Below are 19,383 nucleotides of genomic sequence, written 5' to 3'. Positions count from 1 at the left end.
CTAGGAAGTCTCCTCCTTCCTGGCATTTTCCCAGATCTCAGGCAGCCCCTCACACAAACACTAAAGACTATATTTATTGTCTGTCATTGCTCACTGCAGTCCCCCCTACCTGCAAGGCTGCAGCCAGATTTTCTCCAAGAAAAGCATCAGGTAAGTAAGGTTGAATAATGAAAATGAGGGAAACAGAGAGGGGTCTTTTGGGGGAAATGAACAACTTTTGGGCAGGGAATCTCCAGGCCCTTTGGCGGCAAAACATAGGAGGCCATCCAAGACAGAAAAGGAAGCTCCTGATTTGTTTCTTGTATAAACACTGATTTTTCAGGGATTCTACTGGCTTCAAATATAGTAGGAAAGGTATAAAGGAGGGGTAGTTCTGTTAGCTACCAAAGTTCACTAACCTCTCTTCTGAGAGAAGAGGCCTTAGCAATAAAATGGGACAGCAGAAGAAATAGGAAATGATGGCAATAGGATTCCGTAACTTCAGACCAAGCAAGATGAAACTCAGTACCAGTTTCTTCTTCTAAAATAATCAAGTTACTGTTTGAATGTTAATGGCAGCATAAAGAGAGAAGGAAAATAACTTGAGGCAGAAGAGTGGAGCTGACAGGTTAATAGCAGGGATTGGGAGAAGTCTTCCAGTTATAGAAACGAGAACAGACATTTAGAAAAATATCCTCAGTTAGGAGGACTACAGTGATGAAAATGTGGCAGGGGGAAAAAGCTCTGGATAATTCCTTCAATGCATTTCCATCCCGTCCATACTTTTAGAGCTTTGAAATGTATAACCATCATGCAAGCCATCTCCATTTCCTTTGGGTTGGACCCTGCGGTAGACAGCCACAGCCTCTCCGACTTCTAGGGTTTCCTTTGTCTTTTAATTCTCCTCTAAAATTTTAAAGCCTTTCACAGCCTTAGCTTCTTGTATTTGTGACTGAAGGAATTCTCACTCATAGCGAAGCCGCCTTCTCTTCCCCAAATCTGAGAACCCTGACCCAAGCTTCTGCTTCTTAGAAGATTCTCATTTTCTGGCCTCTCTTTTATCTACTTCCCTGAATAGTCAGTCAGCTTCCTCTTGCTCCCCATAAATGGGGTTTCCCACCAATATACTGCCTCCTCTCAACTGCTAGATGAAAATGACTCCCAGCTATGCACTAATTTTTCTCCTGGACTCAATTCGGTAGTGCCTTTCTTCCCTCAGTCTTCCTCACTAGTAAACAGCACCTATGTACCCGCTCAAGCCAAAACTTTGATTACATCCTTTCTCTCCCATCTCATATCCAATCCAACTGCAAAGCCCTACTGGTTCTCTCTCTAAAATACATCGTTGATCTACTAAACGTCTCTCCATCTCCACTGCATCAACACTGCCCAGGTCACCCTCACCCCCTAGAGGCCTGCAGCATCTTCCTCCTCATCTGCCTCCACCTCTCCCCTCCTGTCCTCCTACATCCCGTTCTCCACAGAAGCCAGTCACCTTCTACAAATTCATTCACAGAGGTTTACTCTGCCTTGTTCACCACTGTACCCCCATCATCCTCAACAGTGCCCAGGACATTAGAAAATGCTCTGCAAATAACTAAGAAATAACTGCTGGACCCTATACCTAGATTTCTCACCCATGCCTAAATCATAACAGGTCCAAAGCTAAAATATGTTCTCCTCCAAAGTTGCAACTCTTTTTTTTTGTGTGTGTGAGGAAGATCAGCCCTGAGCTAACATCCATGCCAATTCTCCTCTTTTTGCTGAGGAAGACTGACCCTGAGCTAACATCTGTGCTCATCTTCCTCCACTTTATGTGGGAGGCTGCCACAGCGTGGCCTGACAAACAGTGCGTCAGTGCGTGCCTGGGATCCGAACCCAGGCCACCAGGAGCGGAGCGCGCGTGCTTAACCACTACACCATGGGGCGGGCCCAAAGTTGCAACTCTTAAATATTTCTATTTTCCAGTCACCTAGACATGAAACCTTGGGAGTCTTTTACTTTTCTCACATAAATTCAAAATTATTAAATCACAAAAGGTTTTACTTCCACAATTTTTCTCATATCCATTTCCCTCTCAAATATCACTGCCTCTACTTTTAACTAATTATAGCAGTCTCCTAACTGATCCTTTTGTATGTATTCTGAAACATCAATGTTTCTAAACTGCAGCTGATTAAAAAAACAAAACTTCTCTGTTTTTTGGTGTTTTTTAATGTAGAGCACTTCACCCTGCCATTCAAGGCTCTTCAAAACCTTATCTTCCATTCTATTCCTACACATACCCTAAGTTCTAATTGAACAGGACTATTCGTTGTTCGTCTGGACAAGTTTGATCCTGCTCCCCCATCCCATGTCTTTTCACTCCCAATTACTCATCTGGCATATAATGGCTCAATAAAGTTAGCTGAATGCCTTCTTGTTGAAATCCTGCTCATCCTGAAGAGTTCACTTAAACACCACTTTCTTCATGAAGATTCCCTTAGCTGCCTTCATCCAGAGCCATGCCATTCTCCCTCTTTTTCTAGTCCTTATGGCACTTAAACCTTCCACTTCTTTATGGTCATCTGTGAATCCCTCATTCCTCTGCGAGGCTGAAAGCTAGCGGAATGCTTCTTACTTTGCTTTCATATCTGCTGCAGTATCTAACACAATGCCCTGCACAAAGTAGACATTCAATAAATGTTTGTTGACTTTAACTTCTGTCATTCTAACCCTGGAATTCCACTTTCTACTTCTCTATGGATTCTGTCCTTGTTAAAGAAAAAAACTTTTACCCCATTTGGATGGTAATATTTATCAGATTCCAATTATTCAGTGCTGATGGCTGCGTGAATGAGACCCAGAACAATGTCTCTCCCCAGCTGCCAAACAAAATGTCAAACACGTCCTTGCTCTTACAGTCTTCAATCAAGAAGCAAAAGCACATGGCTAGGGTTTATAAAAACACTAAAAAAGGAAGGTTCATAAAAATAATAAAAATATCCTACCTAACATGAATGCTGAGCTTTTCAGAGCAGATTCAGTCCATGAACTAATGCATAGAGAAGACGAAGTACTCTTAAGAGTAGGTTATTAGGCCACAGCACCTGACAATCCTCTGTAAAAGCAAAGACCATGCAGGACCACACTTTTTCTCAGGGTGTGGGCAGAGGAGAGGATATAACCACCCAGAATGCCTGGTATTGTGCTGGCATTCATTAGGGGTTCTATGTACCTTTCAGTTCAGATTCCAGAGAAGTTTCCAGAATTGAAAAATGAAAAAATATATACATGTTGCTGGAGGTAGGGAGACAGGGCTAAGATCTGTCCCAAGGGCTCTGCCAGGCTCTGTCTGCATAAAGCTGAGGGAGAGGAGTCCTGTGAATCTTAACATGGAGTTTGTGAAGGCTGGCACAATCAACTGTGAGATCTGAGAGAGAAGAAGGAATCTTTAAAGGAGCCACCAGAAACAGAACGTTAGACCAGGGGCCTCCCAGCTTCTCCTTTTCCCACCCTTGCCCATCTCCTGCCCTCAAAAGACTGCCTCACTAGTTGCTTGGGAGAACTGGTTAGATGTTTCTTCCCATTTGACTGACCATTCAAACTCAATTCTCAAAGGTCTCTCTTCACTTCTTCCCACACAACCCAAAGGATTTGTAGTCTAGGAAACCAAAGAATAGTTTCATCAATAAATCAATTTATTTAAAAGAATATGTTACAATTAATTACACTAAGTGACATTACCAAACAATTTTAGAGTGGTTAGCTCTAGAACAAGGAATGAAAGAAACACTGTTAGCCATTACGTGTCTGCGTATTTTCTCTTCACATTTCTTAAATCACAAATAAAAAATACAAGATACTGCAGTGAAAATACAATTAGAGTTTCTCTCAAATAAATTAAAAGTGTCATGGCCTGGGGAAAACTGAAGCCCAGCTCACTGGCTTAAAAAGGGGGCATGATATAAAACTGGTGTTCAAGGTTAGCAGTCGCCCAAGTGCCTCCACCCCATATCACTCCCCTCTTCAGTTCTGTTCTTCCCCAGAGCCCTAAGCTTCCCACACAGCCTAGATTATTGCTGAGGAGTGAGCTGATGCTGTCCTGCTATGAGTGACACCTGGCATGATATGCTCAGGTTTAGGAGAAGAGGAAGGTAGAAGGTGGAACTGGAAGATGGGGAGCTGAAGAAGCACACCCACTGCCTCCATTCTCTCTCTCTCTCTCTCTCTCTCTCTCTCTCTCTCTCTCTCTCTCTCTGAGTATTCAACCACATCATCCTCCCTCCAAAAGAAAGCTTATGTGACACAATGAATCTCGCGAAGGAACCTAGCAGTATGTTGGGGTCCCACAGACCAAATGGTTTCTCCTGCTGAATCAATCCAGCCAGAGAGCACGATGGAGAGAAAGGAGGGCATAGTGGTCCCTCCAGGTCTGGAGACTTCAATCAACCAGGATGCAGTCCCCTTTAAGAAAACTGCCTCCTAGGAGCCAGGCCCATAGGTGGTGAATTCTGAGATGAGAGAGAGAGAGAGAGGTGTCACCTCCGGTCAGTGCCCTATATCGCTGCTCCAAGCACTGGGTTTGGAGCTACAAGAGGGGATAACCCAAAGCTACTGGCCTGGGTAACTAAAGGATGAAACTAGATGGGCCAGGCATGGTGATGTTGAACTAATTCCTTCCTGAGAGCTCTGTCCAGGCCTAGAAACTGCCCTGAGCACTCACCTGTGCTGAGCTTAGGCCTAGGTCAAGGGGAGGGCAGAAAAATGGAGAGCAGAATAAAAATATAAAGAGCAGAGAGCCTGAAGCATGGCCCAAGGGAACCTTTCTGCAGGGACAGGTTTCTCAGGGCCTGCATTTTCTCCTGATCCATAAAAAACTCTAAGATTTTACCAAAGAGGATAGAAATTGATTTTGGAGGAGAGGACAACAGGAGACCAGGAAGATCCTGCTGGCTCTGCTGGGGCAAAGCAAGGGAAAGAGTGATTCCCTCCATTTCCCAGAGACAAACTGCAAAAGAAGACTGGGTAGAAGCCTCCCTGGGCAGAACCCAGGACTAAGGAGGGTAATAGGGATTCGAGAAAGGAAGTGCAGAGCAAGGGGGGAAAGGAGTGTCACACCAACAATGCTTCATGCAAAGAAGAGCTTGATCCTGCGGAGCCCCACAGCCATAGTGACCTCTGCCCCATCACAGGAGGCCTGCTGCGGGTGGAAGAGGAGAAGGCGCAGTCCTCCAGGGTCTCCCTGCTTCCCCCTCCTTGCTGCGACTGGGTGCTTGGTTAGTGGTACAGCCTCAGGTAAGGGCTGTTCCTAAACAGATTCTGCCAACAGGCCAACACCCTATGCGGCCCTCATCCAAAATCCAAAGCACCAAGTGAATGCTATGCCAGAAAAGGAACAGAGCAGCATCTACCCACTCGAAGGGGCCTCCATCCTAAGGGCATCCCCACTACGTCTTGTATCCGGAGGTCAGCACTTGGGCTGTCGCATGGACTCCCGGATTTGTTCATTCCTCTCCCACTCCGAGGGAACAGGGCAAATTGCTGCTATTGTCAGTCTGAACACAGCTGGTGCCAAAAGCCTCTTTAGCATCTTGAGTGGGAAATCAACATATCTTCTTTTGAGGGACCTCTGGCTCATTATTACATTCATCTAAGCCAAAAGAAGTTAATCCTATGTCAAAGCTTTCAAATCAGGGATCATTCTCTGCAACTTTAAACATTCAGCATTCTTACATTTTGCACTCTCTGATCCACCTGGGTTTGGAAAAGGGGAGGGAAGATGGGATGTCCTACAAGACACCACACTCCCTTGGGGAAAGTGGCTGCCAGGATAACAGAGTGAGAGAGACAGAAAAGTGGCTTCACGATGCAAAAACAAGTTACGAAAAAAGAAACTTCAAACCACCCCAACACTGCTCAGTGGAGTTGACTACAACCAACTATGGTGCCTCCCAGTTAGACAAAGCAAAAGATATCACCCTATGGAGGTTTTTGTTTAGAAGGTGAAGAAGAGAAAAAGAAAAGAAGGCTCAAAGATGTGTTTCAGTTACATCAGAGCCTGACTCAGAGCTCCCAATGCAATATCTACAGAGCCCGGGGGCTGAGAATGTTGCCCTACCCTAGTCAGCCCTGGCCCTATATCCTGGGATGGAGCTCTTAGATCTCAAAAGGTCTAACTGCAAGGTCACATGAGGAGCTCTTTGAGGGAAAAAGGTTTTCCTTCCCTTTTAATTAAAAGTTGAGATCCAACCCAAATCAACCATATTCCTACTGCTTCTTCCTGGGTCCTCAGCTGTCTTGGATAGGTACAGTTTGGTTGGCACAGACCCCTGACACATTCCAAGTTTCCCCAAGGCCTTGGAGGTATTGTCAGACTCCTCCCCAACACAGCTGTTTAAGGAAGTCACAGAGAATCTACTAGTTATGGGTGGTTACTGGTCAGGAATGGAGTAGGGAAAAGCTCACATACATAGGACATTTCTTCCTTCCTTTCCCCTAAGTCCAACCTTTGTGCCTAAAGGTATCAGCTTTAACTCTGGTCCCTAGTACTATCCCTGCTTCAGAAATGGGAGGGAAATAGGAAATTGCGACCATGAAGTGTTTCAGGTTCCTGTGGCATCAACCTCCTGAGCCCACCCTCTCCTCCATTCTAGGCCAGTTGAAGGAAAGCACACAAGTGGCCCTGAGGAAGCAGGCAGGAAATGTGGAATGTGGCTAGAAAGCCATGAGTGGAAGAAAGAGAGATGGACCAGGGAAATTGTCTTGGAATCAAAAGACCACACCAAGTCTTTAAACTCTCCCTGCAGATCTGCAGCCTGGCTGCCCTTGAGAAACACACCTCTTTCTCCTCCCCAGCAGCCTCTTGGAAAATAAAGAAACTATGCTCCCTGCTCCTCAAACTCTATGGCAACCCATGAGTCAGAATCTTCACTCAATACAAAAAAGGGGGGAAAAAACCCAAGCAGGTTGTAAACTTTTCAAGTCCTTCATGAGGAGAGGTATTTTCCCTGTAAAATTTTTTTTTCCTTTTTAAAGTTTGTTTCAAAATAAAGACAGCAAGAGAGAAGTCATGAATTCTAGTGAAAGGTGTGTAAAAACACAAGCTAAAAAAGGTACTGCCATCAATATGAAATTTAAAAAGAAATATATATATGTATATACGTGCAGCTAATTTGTGTATATATAATTTTTACATACATACATATATATGTCTGAACAGTGCAAATGGATGGAGTTCATAGTTCCAGTTTTAAAAATATAGTACAAGGAGAGTCTGTTGGTATGAGGCCCAGGTGAAAGGACAAAGATACCTTTGGTGAGTTGGTTGGGCTTATTTCTTTTCCTGTCTTAACTCAGTTGACTCCTGGTGCTGACCAATGTGTTGTTCTCTACCAGCTCAATTCCAGAGACATGAAATTCAGAAGAATTATTAATAATATTTAGTTTAGAGCTTTTGAATATAATGACTTTTTTCCTTTTTCTCTTCTTTTGCGTTAATGGTTACTCTGTCTGACACGGGAGACAAAAGGGATAAGAGGATGAGGGTGAAGAGAAGGGAAGGGGATAAGGAAAGGCTAGGTGGCCACATCCCTCTGCTGTGACCTTGCCACCTGGAAAATGTTCTGAAAAGAAAAAAAGAAAAGAGTTATTGGGAAGCCTTAGGTGTCCACATCTCCTCCCATCTGGAGACAACCCCTTAAATAGAAACGGAAGACATCTGACTGGATGACTCGATCTGATTGGCCTCTTCTACTGATATAACTTCCCATCTAGAATCACAGCCTTTTGGAGCTGGAAGGGACCTTGGACATTAATTATCTGGTTCAGCCTTCCCGTTTTACAGATGAGAAAGGATGAGAAAACTGAGATCTTGGGATGCTGATTTGCCCAAAATCACAGGGAGGAAAAAAAGCCGGTAGAAAATCCAGATCTAATTCCCAGAGCCCAGTGTTCTTTCTTCTACATCAAGAATATAAATTTTCATGTTCCTGATTTTACCTTCTGAACCTCGGAAACATTTCCTTTGAGAATAAGTAGCTAATTATTCAGAATCTTCCAAATTCTGCTCCAGCACTGGCATATACAGACAGTAGTAAAGCAGCAGCAAAAACTTTCCCACACATACACAATCTTGGTTAGCCTAGACAGACTGTCATGGCTCATCCAGTCGGAATGGCTAAAACTGAGGACAGTTGCCCTTCCGGGTCAGGAACAACATGGAGGGTAATTTGATTAAAAAAAACAGGCAGAGGAGGATCCATGAAGTCATGAGAGATGGAATAGCCTGTAGCTAATGGCCACCCTCAGACAAAGAAAGAAGCAAGGCTTTTTTTTTTTTTTTTTGTGAGGAAGATCAGCCCTGAGCTAACATCCATGCCAATCCTCCTCTTTTTGCTGAGGAAGACCGGCCCTAAGCTAACATATATTGCCAATCCTCCTCTTTTTTTTCCCCCTTTTTCTCCCCAAAGCCCCAGTAGACAGTTGTATGTCATAGTTGCATATCCTTCTAGTTGCTGTATATGGGATGCCACCTCAGCATGACTGGACAAGCAGTGCATCAGTGCGCGCCTGGGATCTGAACCCGGGCCGCCAATAGCAGAGCACGCACACTTAACCACCAAGCCACAGGGCTGGCCCCCAGCAAGGCTTTTTTGTACAGTCCATTCAGCATCCAAAGGCTAACCTCTCTGGAAGGGTATCCTGGCTCACATGGGATAAACAGTCCCTAACTAATATTCCTAGAAAGACAGAGATAGAGGTGAGGGTCCCATATATTTGGCCATAGGCCTATATATTTTAAACAAACAAAGATGAAAAAGTCAATTCAGACTGTTTAGAATTACCTCTTTTCTCCACTTGAGCTCGCAGAACACCCTCTCGAAGCATTCATGCATGTAATTGAACTGAAAAAAAACCACAGTAACACTCACTGACTTCTCAAGACCCGGTGCCACAGGGCCATGACTTGGAACTCCTGCCCCCAGGCACCCCACCTTCCAAACTTGCTCAGCATGACAAGTACCACAAAACCCAGGCCTGGCTCATCTACTATTCTCTGGCTCCTTCTAGTGGTAACTGTGAGTCAAGCAGGATGTGAAACTGCCAATCCTAGTCAGGCCTAAAGGAAAGACAGGAAGAACCTGGGGCTCTAGGATTCAAACAGGTTCAGATCTCAAGACAACTGCTATCTCTACAGCTTTCTCCAATTATGCATTTAGCTTAAGGAGAACTTTAAGCCCAATCTACTTTCCCCAAGCATGCTTCCCCGTCTACCACTCACATATGGTGTGAAGATTTTAACCCATCGAGGCTTCTTCTCTCCTCGTGCATATTCAAAACAGAAGGCCATTCCTTCTTCATCTGTATCCCATCGCTGCATCTCATCCCATTCAAATGCTATTACCTGGTTCTAAACAACCAAGAACAAGAGCAGAAGTTTGAGAATGCTGGGGAGCTTAGGTAAGATGGTTCTGAACAGACAGCAGAAATGAGTGGAGATGTCCACAACATTTCAGGGAAAAGAGTGTGACAGAAGAATACAAGTCAGTGTAAGTAGCCAGAGAAGGTGAGGAGCAGTGTGGACCCAGTGCCTATTTATCTACCTAGTTGAAACAGTTTTGATTTCATTTCCTCCCCAAGAAGGAACTAAAACATAGCAAGTGAGTAAGTATCAAAGTGTCCCCAGTGCTCCTAGCCCTAGCCCCTTGCTGAACTCTCACCTCCAGCTGTCCTTCTTCAGTGCAGGCATGCAGTTTAAAGTGCGTGATGCTGATGGCTGTGATAACGTGCCCCTTCCTCCTGGAGTCGCAGGCACAGTGGGGGAAGATGATTTCATTGTAGCCCTCACAAGTCCTTAGCATGTTGAGGTACTAGGAAAAACAAAAGGAAAGGAGAAACAGTGTTACTATGGAACTAAAACACCAGGAAGAGCTGCTGAGATGGAACAAGAGAAACAACCAAGAGAATCCCCTCGCCCAGCAACCTGAAGACCTTGCCTCTGCTCTCACAGCCATCACTAAGTTGGGACAGGACTCCACGATGATCCTTTATCCCACTTTCACCTCCTTATTCCAATCCCGCCTCCTTTCTCTACTTAAAAAAGATACACAAATAAAGCCAGAAGAGACACTGCAACCAAGACTCTTAGGACTGGAAGGGAACTCACATTGCCATTTAGTCTGGCCCTCTACTTTCACTGTATGTACCTAAAGAACAGGCATCGGATCAATCCTTATAATTAAGGAAAGAGAGCTACTGTTTCTCCTCATGTTTTCTCCAATCAAAAGTTACAATGTGACGAGAATTAAGTTACCCCAAATCTCATACTCATAAAATGTTTAAGCTGAAAGAGACTTTAAAAGCTATTTTACAGAAACCCCGAGTAATATGAGACTTGCTTCAGGTCACAGGTAATAATAAGGAGCACAAGCAGGATTAGAAGCCAAGCTTAGTTTCTAGGCCACTCTGCTTCTTTCTCTACCACCAACTAATCTCCACATCAGCCCCACTGTCCCCTGGGTCTCCAATATATATGCCTTCTTAAAAAGCATGCGGACCAAAATCAAGCAACATATATCACCTTCACAGCTACAATGCTACAAGACTAATCCAGAGAGGTCTCTGAAATACTGACTCTAACTCAGTTCTTTGTCCCTTCTCCTCTACAGTTAAGGCTGGCCTCTCTTTTACTCAACTCACTATTTTGAGTTGAGAGGAGAGAGAGTCATAGAAGATGAGCGAGAAAGAGAGAAGAGAAATACGGAAAAGATGATAAGGAAAAACAAACGACGACTCATGGACTCTGACCTGGTTTCCTCTCAGAGAGTACCTGAGAAATAGGCAAATAGCCTTGTACCTCCACACCCCTAGTTGCATGTCACACAGGAAGAACAGGACACACTGGTGATGTGTGCAGAATGTTGGAGAGAAGACAAAGACACAGCACTCTAGATGACCTCAACTAGATGGGCAGGGAGACTACAGAATACACTGGAGAGTTGCCTTCTGCCTTACCAACAGAGAAGAGAAGGGACACAGGCACAAAAAGGACCCTCGGCAACCTGTGGCTCTGGTACCAATGAATGTCACCTAAGACTGTTGCTACTGCCACCAGGACTGTCTGGGAAGACTTAAGGCCCAGGGAACAATCACACCACATGCTTCCTTCCCTACTTTGTATTTACTTTTGCTTAGGTAAAATAATAGCAACTTCGAAGGTGAAAAATTATAAAAGGGTAGCAAGAACACAGAGACAGGGTCAATCCAGAAGTGCCACAATACTTTACTTGCATCATTTTTCTTCTCTCATTTCTCTCTCCTTCTATCACCCTACTCCAGCCCCCTTTATCACCATCCTTCCTGTATCAGTGATAAACGTGGATACTGCTGAGCCCTGCTATTGGCACTATGAACAAAAGAAAGCCCTAGTCACTATACCTTGGTAAATATGACAGGCAGTGGGTGGTATAGGAGAGAACTGCTCTGGGGTTATAACAAGCAGCAAAAATTGGGATAGGTAGCAGTACACAGAGAAGTGATCAAGAGCCTGGGCCCAGACTGCCCTGGGCTTGAATCTCGGCCCCATCACTTCCTAACTGTGTAACCGTGGCAAGTTATTTGAACTCAAGCAAATGACTAAATCCTCGGAGCATTAGTTTCCTCTTCCGTAAAAAGGGAAATAATAATAGCACCAATATCATACAGTTATTTGTGAACATTAAAGTATTCAGCACAGTACTTAGTACATAATCAGGTATTCAACAAATGATAGCTTAAAAAAAAAATTTTAAAGCCTCCATTATCCTTAGCCACAGGGCTCACCTATTTTCTCTCTGAAGAAAGCCCTGTGAAATGATGTATATGGAAATTGCTGTTAAAAACGTGAGTGAGATAGATGAAACATGAATGGCAGAAAGTTGAAGGCTGCTAAAGCTGGGTAATGGGTACATGGGGACTAAATGTGCTATTCTTTCAAATTCTGTATATATTTGAAAATGTCTACAATAAAATGTGAAAAGAAAAAGAAGAATACCCTGCAACCAGGCCTCCAGCACTCAATCCCAGTCACCCTCCTACGACAGTCATCGGAAACTTTCTACATGGCTCAACAAGCAGCAAATTCTGCTCAAAGATGGTTAAGACCTCTGCAAATGCCAGTCAGTTGTCATGGAGCCTTGAGACGAGCTCTACTTCAAGAAAAAAGTTCTCCTTCAAGAAAAAAGGTTTCCATATAACACATTTGCTGAGAGTTCTCTTCTTTGAGAGGTACCACTGTTGTTTTGAAAAATATTTCTGCCATATTCCTTACTGGGAGTTTGCTGTATAGATTTTCTAAAATGAGAGAAACGTGTAGACAAAGGGAGGGATTAGAAAAGATATCAGAAGAGACATAGAGCTCTGCATATCTTGAACTCTCTCCTTGTGCCCTTGTGTAAATTACTCTACCTGGGGACCTCCCCTCTGCCATCTGGAAATAAAGGACACTGCTGCCACCCTCTCTTCTCTAATGTGGGGACAAACATCGGCTTTGGAACCAGACAGAAATGGGTTCAAATCCAAGTTCCACTTCTGACAAGCTATATGATCTTGGGTAAGAATCTTCATCTCTCAGACTCCACTTCTCCTCTGTAAACTGGGGATAACACCTGCATAGTTGTTACAAGGAGGAAATGAGAATGTGCATACAGTGCCTAGAAGAGTACCAGGCATATAATATGTGCTCCTCTTTCTCCTCTTTGAATTAAAAGGCTGATTTATCCCTCCATATTCAAGAATGTAGTCCTTGAAAGCAAAAGACCTTCAGGGGACTTCCTAATGGCATAAGGTCTAAACATAACCTGAATGAAAACTAAGGGCACCTGTGGCCTTGGTGAGACGACAGAGGTAAAATCTCACTGGGGAAACAAGGTTTTCAGAGGTTCTCGGGTCAGGTAGTATTTCTCAGCTTTATGTGGGCAATCTCTACATTCCTAGATTTGCACAAAGTATAAAGGGAAGAAACATTTAAAATTTTACACAAATCCAAAATTTCCAAAAGAAAAGTGAATTTTTCCTTTCAAACATATTTACATAAGGGTGTAGCTATATATTTAAAACACAAAACTATCCTGTCCATTCTCCTTTCATATTAAATTTTGAGTGGCTAAATATGTATCCTAAATTACCTTCCTTGATTCACATACCACTGAGATTATGGCCCACCTTAGGCCAGAAAAGAGGAAAGGTATAGCATGGGACATTTTACAAATGTTCAATATTCAGCAAGATAGGTAAATACAGAAATAGTACAGTTATTAAAGCAGAGACGCAGTACTTAACAGAGCAGAACACTTTTGGTGAGTGGGCTGAGGTCCATTCTGGAGAACTCACTGTTCTACCAAACAACCTGCCAAGTGTCAGATCAGGTCTAAAATTGAATTAAGGGCTTGAGAGAAACCTTCGGAGCCAACTCTCCCAAACTCCTGGGGTAGTGATTCTGAAGAACTTAAAGTTTCAGAATCACCTGGGTGCTTCTGTAAAAATCTTTACCAAGATTCCTAGATCCTACTCCCAGAGATCCTGGCTTAGTAAATGTGAGGTGGAGTCTAGAAATCTGAATTTTAAGTAGGCTTCAAAAGTGATTCCCATGTAATTAAGCTGGGGACCACACTTTGAGAAACAATGACTTTCACATATACTGCCTTGTGTGAAAACCATTAAAAATCATGTTCAGAAACACTAACACAGAAACTTCTTGTTTGCCAGTTCAACAATGGCATAATCAGGCCACTCCAACATAAGAAAAACACAAGTTACACATGTCTACTGTTTGTATGAGTAAAAAAAAGAGAAAAAAGAAAAACCAAAATCTCTCTTGTACATTATATTCTCAACCATCAAAATCTGAGATTCCATGTAACTTTGTAAATAAGTAGAAAATAAAAACATTTTTGGTCACACTGGGTATTACAAACTATGGCAAAGATACGATCTGTCCTCTATATTTGGAGAGCAAGGGGACTTACACAAAGCTTATTTACCTACTAAGAACTCTGAAGCATTTTGTCAAGATTCTACTTGATAGCTACCAATCTGAACATCCTTATTTTACAGAAAAGAAATTAAACTGAGAAGTTTGTTGAATTGCTAAAGGTTGCAGTGATTTGGCCTAATCTTAGACCTACACCACAGTAAATTGCTACAGATAATGGTATCAAGATCTATGGACTCTGAAGGGTCCATCTGAGTCAGAAGTTTCAACGTGCTGACCATGACCATTGGCTAGGCTAATGTCTCTGAACACTAATACTTGAACACATAAAATTATACTTGAATAAAATTCAAACTTTGGGGGGTTTTCTTTAAAATCTGCAGTATTATGGGGCTAGTACACACATATGTTGGCACTAGGTTTTCAAGAAAATAGAATTCCATAAATGTTTAAGCACATTTTATACTCAATTTTGATGACCCATGGGGAAACATATCAACTGTACTCGAGTTCTTAACTGCGTGACTACAAGATACAAACTTGAGTCTAAAAAAAAATTTCATAATAAACTACTATGCTTGCTAAATTCAGATTTTCTATATTTGGCCACAGAACAACCCAAACCTATTTATTTCTCTAGCACCTTGCACTGTGCCTGGCACACACCTGGTGCTCAACAAATATATTTTGTTGAATGCATAAATGGAAGACAGTGTATTTGGAGTACTATACGTGCAAAGAAACAATATGTATTCCATACTGGTATTATCAGAAGCCCTTATGAAATTACCTCGATTCTGCTGGCTTTGGCAAAGGCAAAGAACTATTAGAGAGGTTGATGGCCCTTTAGTATTTGGCCCTTTGCACCCAAAAAGATGCAGATGTGTGTCAGAATCATGTATTAATATATAGACAGAACAGGTGGAAGTTGAGTTTTAAAATCCTCTCTCCCACATAGTAAAATTCCCTTAACCAAAATTCTGCCAAGACTTAATTCTATTTAAAAGATTTTTGTGACCGGCCCTGTGGCTTGGTGGTTAAGTGCGTGCGCTGCGATGCTGGTGGCCCAGGTTCGGATCCCGGGTGCGCATCGAGGCACCACTTCTCCGTCCATCCTGAGGCTGAGTCCCACATACAGCAACTGGAGGGATGTGCAGCTGTGACATACGACTATCTACTGGGGCTTTGGGGGGAAAAAATAAAATAAATAAAATCTTTAAAAGATTTTTGTGTTGTCTGTGTCAGCCTGTTGGTATGCAGAACATTCGTATATGGTTCTCTGATCTATGGCAATTTTCCAAGGCAGAGAGATGTATTACTTTTCGTCACATTAGTGATAAAATAACTATCCCAGCTAGACATAAGATTACAGACTAAGTTCAATGGCTGACTTGTTTGCATTCTTATTCCAACCCAATTATCTAGATGGATGAACATTCCCTCAAAGCTCAAAGAAAGTACAAAAGAAATTCAAGTGACCTATCGGATTCATTACCATTGCAATTCCTGCCTTGTGTGAAATCACGAAAAATTATAATTAGAAAATTTCCAACTATATGTGAATTTGCTAAGAAAGAAATTTTAAAATGCTATGAATGGAAGTTTTTGTAAGCATTCTTTACAAATTTTACTTTTGACAATTTCCATTCCTGTATTTATGGCAGATACAAATTGAAAACTAATTTTAAAACATTTAGGGAATATCCTAGGCAGCCCTCTCCAACAGAACTTTCTATGGTGATGAAAATGTTCTATATCTGAGCTGTCCAATTAAGTAGCTACTAGCCACGTGTGGCTACTCAACACTTGAAATGTGGTTAGTGCATCTGAGGAATTGAATTTTAAATTTTACTTAATTTAAATGAATTTAAAATTAAATTTAAATAGCCACATGAGGCTAGTAGCTATCAAATTGAACAGCACAGCTCTAGGATACCATACTAACCAAAAGCACTACTAAGCATAAATGTTTAAGCAACTGCAGAGAAGGAAGTTGTAATAGCAAATGATTTTGTGATTTCTAAACAACTAAAATAATTTCTAACATTAAAAAACTAAATATCAATTTTTATTGAATCTTTTTTTTTAAATAATTTTATTTATTTATTTAATTTTTCCCCCAAAGCCCCAGTAGATAGTTGTATGTCATAGCTGCACATCCTTCTAGTTGCTGTATGTGGGACGCAGCCTCAGCATGGCCGGAGAAGCGGTGCGTTGGTGCATGCCCAGGATCCGAACCCGGGCCGTCAGCAGCGAAGCGCGTGCACTTAACCACTAAGCCACAGGGCCGGCCCTACCGAATCTTTATCATATCACTAGTTTGGCACATCTTTTGTTTTATAGCTTTTTTTAAGCAAAAAGAATACTGTTTGGTTATTATTAATAATATAATAAAGTTATACCTACATATAGCAAAATAAGCTCTTTGTGTCCTAAATGGAGGAACACAATGGATTTTACCTCAAGGTCTATATCCCTCTACTTTTTTTAAATTAGTTAAGACATTGACCAGGTTGCAACATCTTTCAAAAATAACTGGAACAACAGGTCTAAGAGATAAGAAGGGACATTTTATAAAGAGATGGTGGGGCCATAAACCTACCATGACCATTTTCCTCTGTTCATACAGCTTCTGTAATTGGTAGGACTTTTCCTCTGCTTTGATGTAACCTTTTTTCACATCATCAACAGCCTGTCACCAAAACAAAGGCAGGGAAGAAAGGAATGTAAAAATCATTATCAAGTACATCCTCAATAAAAATAAAGAGACACAGATTCATTTTCAGAAGAATTCTTATCCATGTGGACCATCATCATCATCACCAGTGAACTCTGCCATGTGGGTATATTATTAGAATAAGTAGCAATTAAAGAGTGTCTGGTATGTGCTCAAGGATTGCTCTAGGTACATGAGGGATCTGGTTTCTTGTGTTACAAGATTTACATTCCAGTTAATTTATACATGTGAAACAGAGAACAAGGAAAGATAGTATATCATACTGTATTAAAGGTAACAATGAAGTAGCAAAAACGCGTGGCATAGATAAGTGATAATATGCAGTCAGAACAGGAGAGCTTACTGCTAACTAGTTGTCAGGGAAACCTTGATTGGACCCCAAAGGATAGGCTGAATAAAAGAAACTACAAGCTGAAGTCAGGAAATAGAAATGGGTTTGAGCTTAAATACATTCAAGAGACAGATCTGCTTGATTTGAATAAAGGGTACACGCTAGGGGACAATGAAAGACAATGCTGGATGGGTAGGTTAATAGATTAGGGAGGATCCTAAAAAGCAGGCACAGGAATCTGGACTTAAGGACAGCAGGGAGCCAAAATAAGCATTAAAAAAATAGTTTTTTTAAAAGAAAGATTGATTGGCATATGAATGTCAAATGACTTAAGCTAAGGAGAGAATGAAATAAGGGAGATTGACGATGTTGTGGTTATTTTAAGCATGAAGTGAAACAAGACCTTAAACTAGGGTGGTAGCAATTGGAAGAGAGGAAGTAATAAACGTGAGACTATGAACAGAAAAAAATCTCAGATAGGACTTGATACAGGCACAAAGGTACCCAAGCATAATATGCTAATTCTAAACTACACCTGGTTCAGCTATATGAAATACGCATCCTCTTCCTAACCTCACTCCACCTCTCCTCCTCCCCAAGAAAAACCTTTAAAATCTAACAGAAGGGAAAACTGATCTCTGGGAGAAAAAAAGAAAAAGAACAAATAGAATCATTTGTCCAGGGCATTCAGAATCTAACCTCAGTGAGTTACTGCAAGGACAAGTCTATGCAGGCACCAGGCTGGGGCCGACTTGAACCTTTATCAGAAGACTGCCCATTTCCTTAAGTAGAAATCATTCCCTATAGTCTTTTTTTGTTTTTAATATTTTTATTTTTTTTGTGAGGAAGATCAGCCCTGAGCTAACATCTGATGCTGGTCATCCTCTTTTTTGCTGAGAAAGACTGGCCCTGAGCTAACATCCGTGCCCATCTTCCTCTACTTTATATGGGATGCCGCTACAGCATGGCGTGACACACGGTGCGTAGGTGCGCGCCTGGGATACAAACCTGTGAACCCCGGGCCGCCGAAGTGGAGTGCCGGCCCTCAACTGCTTGCACCACCAGGCAGGCCCCTCCTATAGTCTTTTAAGGGAAAATGTTTGCATAACAGAATGAATTCAGGATTGAAGTCAAGAGAATAGTTCAACTTCTAGCTCTGTCACCTATCAATGAGCGCTTGAGCAAGTCACTTAAACCCTCTCAGTCTGTAAAACAGTAATAATACTCATCTCATAGGTAGACAACAAAATGAGATAGATGTTAAGAGTTTTGTAAAGTATATGTAAATAGTTATTATTAGCATCACTGCTATTAGTATTATTTAGCTAAGTTCCTCTAAGAACCACACAAGGAGATTAATGTCCTGCCTGGGACTGCCTAATGGAAAGATTATGCCAGTCTCTCCCCAATCCTAGTCATACAAGCAAGGATTCACTTAGGCACAGAGGATTATATCCACAGAGGGGATGCTCAATAAGAACTGCCACATGTCCTGAAGAATGTGAACACTTGGTTATTTATTACCAAAAGATTTGACTGCTCCAGGCCAAATTTAAACCAGTTACTGAAAAGCTGGGAGAGAAAGAAGGGAAACAAATAAATACATATTGGTCTGTCTATTCAGTTTCCCATGTAACTTAGTGTTATTAGCTAAGGGAAAAGGCTCTTCTGATGACCAAATAAAAATACTGTATTTCTGTTTTGTTCGTATCCCCAATACCGAGAACTGTGTCTGACTTGTTATGGCCCTTAAATATTTGATGAACATATCCCCAAAGTCATAGCAACTCTAAGCGAACTGTTTTCATGTAGGGCAGTAACAATGTTCTCTCCTTTCTTATTTCTAATCAAGATTATATTGCTTGACTAGCCCTGAGTGGAAAACATAAATATCACCACACTGGATTCCTTTTTTTCTTAATTAAAAAATTTTTTATTAAGGTAAAAGATGTACATAGTTTAAAAAAAAAACAAATATTACTAAAAGGCTCCTGATAAAAACAGCAGTCTCCTGATCCCACAGCCTCATTCCACAGATACAACTACTTTGAAGCACTTTAAGCAGTTTGTGATATTGTTTCTATAATTCTAAATGTCATGTTAATAAATGTCTATTATGCCACACTTACACTGATAATTCCTAACTTATGAATTTTAGACAGTTGACCTGCTCTGTTAAAATTAATAAGTTTTAGCTTTCTTATACCACCCAAACACTCCCATTTCCTCTTCCTCCAACCTCTCAATAAAAAATTAAATCAATACTCAGTATTGATTATTGTAATCAACACATTATTGTAAGCTTGTAAATACTGGTCACAACTAAACTATGTACTGTACTATGACTTCCTTTCTTGTATAATCTTTTTTCTCTAACGTTAACTG

At 41.6% G+C, this 19,383-nt stretch overlaps 1 protein-coding gene across 1 annotated transcript in view; it reads right to left on the bottom strand.

Moving 5' to 3' along the window:
• Positions 1–3,638: 3,638 nt before the first annotated feature.
• Positions 3,639–19,383, bottom strand: part of SNX27 (sorting nexin 27) — a 67,702-nt gene continuing 51,957 nt past the window's right edge. Inside the window, exons 8-12 of the mRNA XM_058539166.1 lie at positions 16,533–16,622; positions 9,681–9,830; positions 9,242–9,370; positions 8,805–8,864; positions 3,639–7,583 (exon numbers count right to left, since the gene is read on the bottom strand). Of these exons, the coding sequence (XP_058395149.1) occupies positions 7,536–7,583; positions 8,805–8,864; positions 9,242–9,370; positions 9,681–9,830; positions 16,533–16,622 (477 nt within the window). The 3' untranslated portion in view covers positions 3,639–7,535. The remainder of the gene's footprint in view (positions 7,584–8,804; positions 8,865–9,241; positions 9,371–9,680; positions 9,831–16,532; positions 16,623–19,383) is intronic.

Source organism: Diceros bicornis, chromosome 4 (genome assembly GCF_020826845.1).
Source record: "Diceros bicornis minor isolate mBicDic1 chromosome 4, mDicBic1.mat.cur, whole genome shotgun sequence".
In the NCBI taxonomy this organism is placed as follows: Eukaryota; Metazoa; Chordata; class Mammalia; order Perissodactyla; family Rhinocerotidae; genus Diceros; species Diceros bicornis.
This window is presented reverse-complemented; position numbering and strand designations above follow the sequence as displayed.